Source organism: Alosa pseudoharengus, unplaced genomic scaffold, assembly GCF_046254945.1.
Source record: "Alosa pseudoharengus isolate Yale_2024_CS ecotype anadromous, Long Island Sound unplaced genomic scaffold, YU_APseudo_1.1 YU_APseudo_1.1_scf_1, whole genome shotgun sequence".
Classification (NCBI taxonomy): domain Eukaryota; kingdom Metazoa; phylum Chordata; class Actinopteri; order Clupeiformes; family Clupeidae; genus Alosa; species Alosa pseudoharengus.
In genome coordinates this window covers 35,118,712-35,121,779 of record NW_027468564.1, presented here as the reverse complement: position 1 = coordinate 35,121,779, position 3,068 = coordinate 35,118,712, and the positions used below count along the sequence as shown (strand labels likewise).

General features: G+C 46.9%; 1 protein-coding gene across 1 annotated transcript in view; it reads left to right on the top strand.

Moving 5' to 3' along the window:
* The window catches only part of LOC143134644 (heparan sulfate glucosamine 3-O-sulfotransferase 6-like), a 27,381-nt gene extending 25,429 nt beyond the window's left edge, over window positions 1-1,952 (top strand). The window contains exon 2 of the mRNA XM_076295235.1: window positions 1,295-1,952. Within this exon, the coding sequence (XP_076151350.1) occupies window positions 1,295-1,952 (658 nt within the window). The remainder of the gene's footprint in view (window positions 1-1,294) is intronic.
* The last annotated feature ends 1,116 nt before the right edge of the window (window positions 1,953-3,068 follow it).

Here is a 3,068-nt window from a genome sequence, read left to right as displayed (position 1 = left end):
CTTCCTCCGTACGCTAATGTGTCTCCCGGCACCCTAGCGAGTGTTAGCATGTTATTACTGTTTTAAAACTTCCAGAAACTTCCGTCTCTTTACATCCACATTACACGCTGAGTGTGTTTTATACGCATATGTGTTTTTCCAGTGTCGCTGAAAGAGGTTTTCCTTTCCAGGCCTTTATTAGATGACAGCTCGAGATTACAGATTACTCAGCCAAGCATAGTAACATTTTATACGCATGTGTGTTTGTCGTCTTGAAACTGTAAAGCTTTTCCCGTTCAAAACCCTTGCCTGGGTTACACCGAATCTTTATAGATGATATGCCTCAGTGGTGTGTGTGTGTGTGTGTGTGTGTGTGTGTGTGTGTGTGTGTGTGTGTGTGTGTGAATGCCTGTGTTTTTGTTCACCTTCAGTTTTTTTCCACACAAGAATAGAAACAGCGGTTTTTGAAACAGTATATGATGTAATACCACAAGGATTATTTGACATGTAAAATTTGCCAATTGCATAAATATAGGCAGGGTAAAGCACAACCAGATCGGACATGAAGTAAAACATATGTACCGACCGACAATACTGACCAATATGTTTTTTTGTTTTTTTCCCCTCTGTTGGCAGGAGATTTTGGCTGCACAGTCATACTGAAGCATTACGGATTATGTGTTGATGTAATATTTTCAATATGGGTCTCCTTTAGCTGAAAAGACTCCTTTATTGTAAACGATGAGCAGGCTTCTTATGTCACTTTCAATTGCACATTATGTAGACGAGGGCAGTGAAGCATTACATGACTAAGTAATAGTAACTCCACCACGCCGTCTGAAGACAAGTCGGTCCTTCAGCGGAGAGGTCCAGTCATGCAGTAGGAGAAGAGGGGTCACCGACTCAAACACACAGATGTGGCGTTTAGGTTTTAGGTTTTTTTAAGTTTTATCATTTTGCACAAATTTAAATACATTTGAAAAATACAAATAAATAAAATAGAAAAAAATATATAAAAAAATGAAATTAAGCAATGCAGTGCAGTGAGACGCAGAAAGCCCAAAATGCTTATTTGGAGCCTCCACCAATAATAACACGATTTCATAATATTCATAATATTCCGAGTGCCGCCGTTGTTGCAGGAAGCTAACTACGCCGGGATTAGTGTGCGCTTCACCTCACTGTGTGCTGCGTGTGTTTCACTAATTCGCAGATTGGGATAAATGCAGAGACCACATTTCCCACTTATAATTATACTTATACTTATACACTCTCTCTCTCTCTCCCTCTCTTCCTCTCTCTCTCTCTCTGCCAGGAGTCTGATGCCACGCACGTTGGAGGGCCAGATCACCATGGAGAAGACGCCGAGCTACTTCGTGACGCGGGAGGCTCCGCGGCGGGTCCACGCCATGAGCCGCCACACGCGCCTCATCGTGGTGGTGCGCGACCCCGTGACCCGCGCCGTCTCCGACTACGCCCAGACGCTCAGCAAGACGCCGGGCCTGCCGTCCTTCCAGGCCCTGGCCTTCAAGAACGGGACGGCGTCGTCATCGTCGTCGAAGTCGTCGTCGTCATCACTGCGGGGTGTGGTGGACACCTCCTGGAGCGCGGTGCGCATCGGCGTCTACGCCAAGCACCTGGAGGCGTGGCTGCGCTACTTCCCGCTGGGGCGCTTCCTGTTCGTGAGCGGCGAGCGGCTGGTGAGCGACCCGGCCGGCGAGATGGCCCGCGTGCAGGACTTCCTGGGGCTCAAGCGCGTGGTGGGCGCCAAGCACTTCTACTTCAACCAGACCAAGGGCTTCCCGTGCCTGAAGAAGCCCGAGGGCAGCAGCCGGCCGCGCTGCCTGGGCAAGTCCAAGGGCCGCACGCACCCTCCCATCCCGCAGGAGGCGCTGCAGAGGCTCAGGGAGTTCTACCGGCCCTTCAACCTCAAGTTCTACCAGATGACAGGGCAGGACTTTGGCTGGGACTGACTGAGGAGAAATGGGGGGGTGGGGGGGGTGGTCTAGATAAACAAGGTGGTGGTGGTGGTGGTGGGGGGGGGGGGTGGCTGTGTTCATGTGACAATCCCCCACCTCTTCTGTATTTGTTTGGAATACAGAAACAAAATATATAATCTTGGTGAAAAAAGGACAAAGAATCTCACCCATAGTGTCTGAGAGTCATGGTCCTTGGTCAGGTAGGCCAGGTTGGACGTCTCTGGTCTCTGAACTCAGGTTCTACAAGGTGTCCAGACAGGACTAGAGTGTGTGTGTGTATGTGTGTGTATGTGTGTGTGGAGGGGTTGGGGTGTGCACAAGGTACTTTTAAGGAGAGACTCTTGCCCCTTCCAAAAAAAGCCTTTCACTCTTCAAAGCAGGGATGCACGATGTCATTGGTACGATATTGGTATCGGCAGGTACCGTCTTAGGAATTGTATTTTCTGCCAGGTAAATCGGCAAGACTATAATCTGCACAACCTATTAGGGTTTCAGAGGAAGCTTCATACAAATCTGTTCAAATAGGATGAAGCCTGCCTGATTTGAAAATGTCATGTCAAATTTCATATTTTACATCTATAACAAGTTGAAATGATTTCTATCATTTTCAAAAGTGAATGTGTAGGCCTACATTTAGGTTAGAATGAAAGGAAATGGGGGTTTTTTCCGCCTGTATCTGCAACAACTAGGCTATCACAATAACAGTATTTAGTTAATTCTAGTACATGAGACATTTAAACGAAATAAAGATGTGTATTGGTATCAGCAATCGGCAAAAATGAGTTTGAAAATATCCACACATCGAATATCGACAGAAATCCAATATCGTGCATCCCTACTGTTAAAGGAGTTCTGTTCTAATACGGAACTACTGAGGTGTCACTGACACGGGTAGTAGCTAGGCTGACGCGCTAGATGTTACCTGAAGTTAGTTGCTGTGCTACTCCTTTGACTTACTGTGAATAAGAAACAAACGCCTGTAAACGGTCTTCAAGTTGAATCAAGGTGATCCATTTATTCCACATGAGTCCATAACAATAGGTAAGGCAAAGTATTCACCAGTCAACCGGAGTGAGCATGCATAGCGTTTCACTCCTTAGTGCAGCGTTA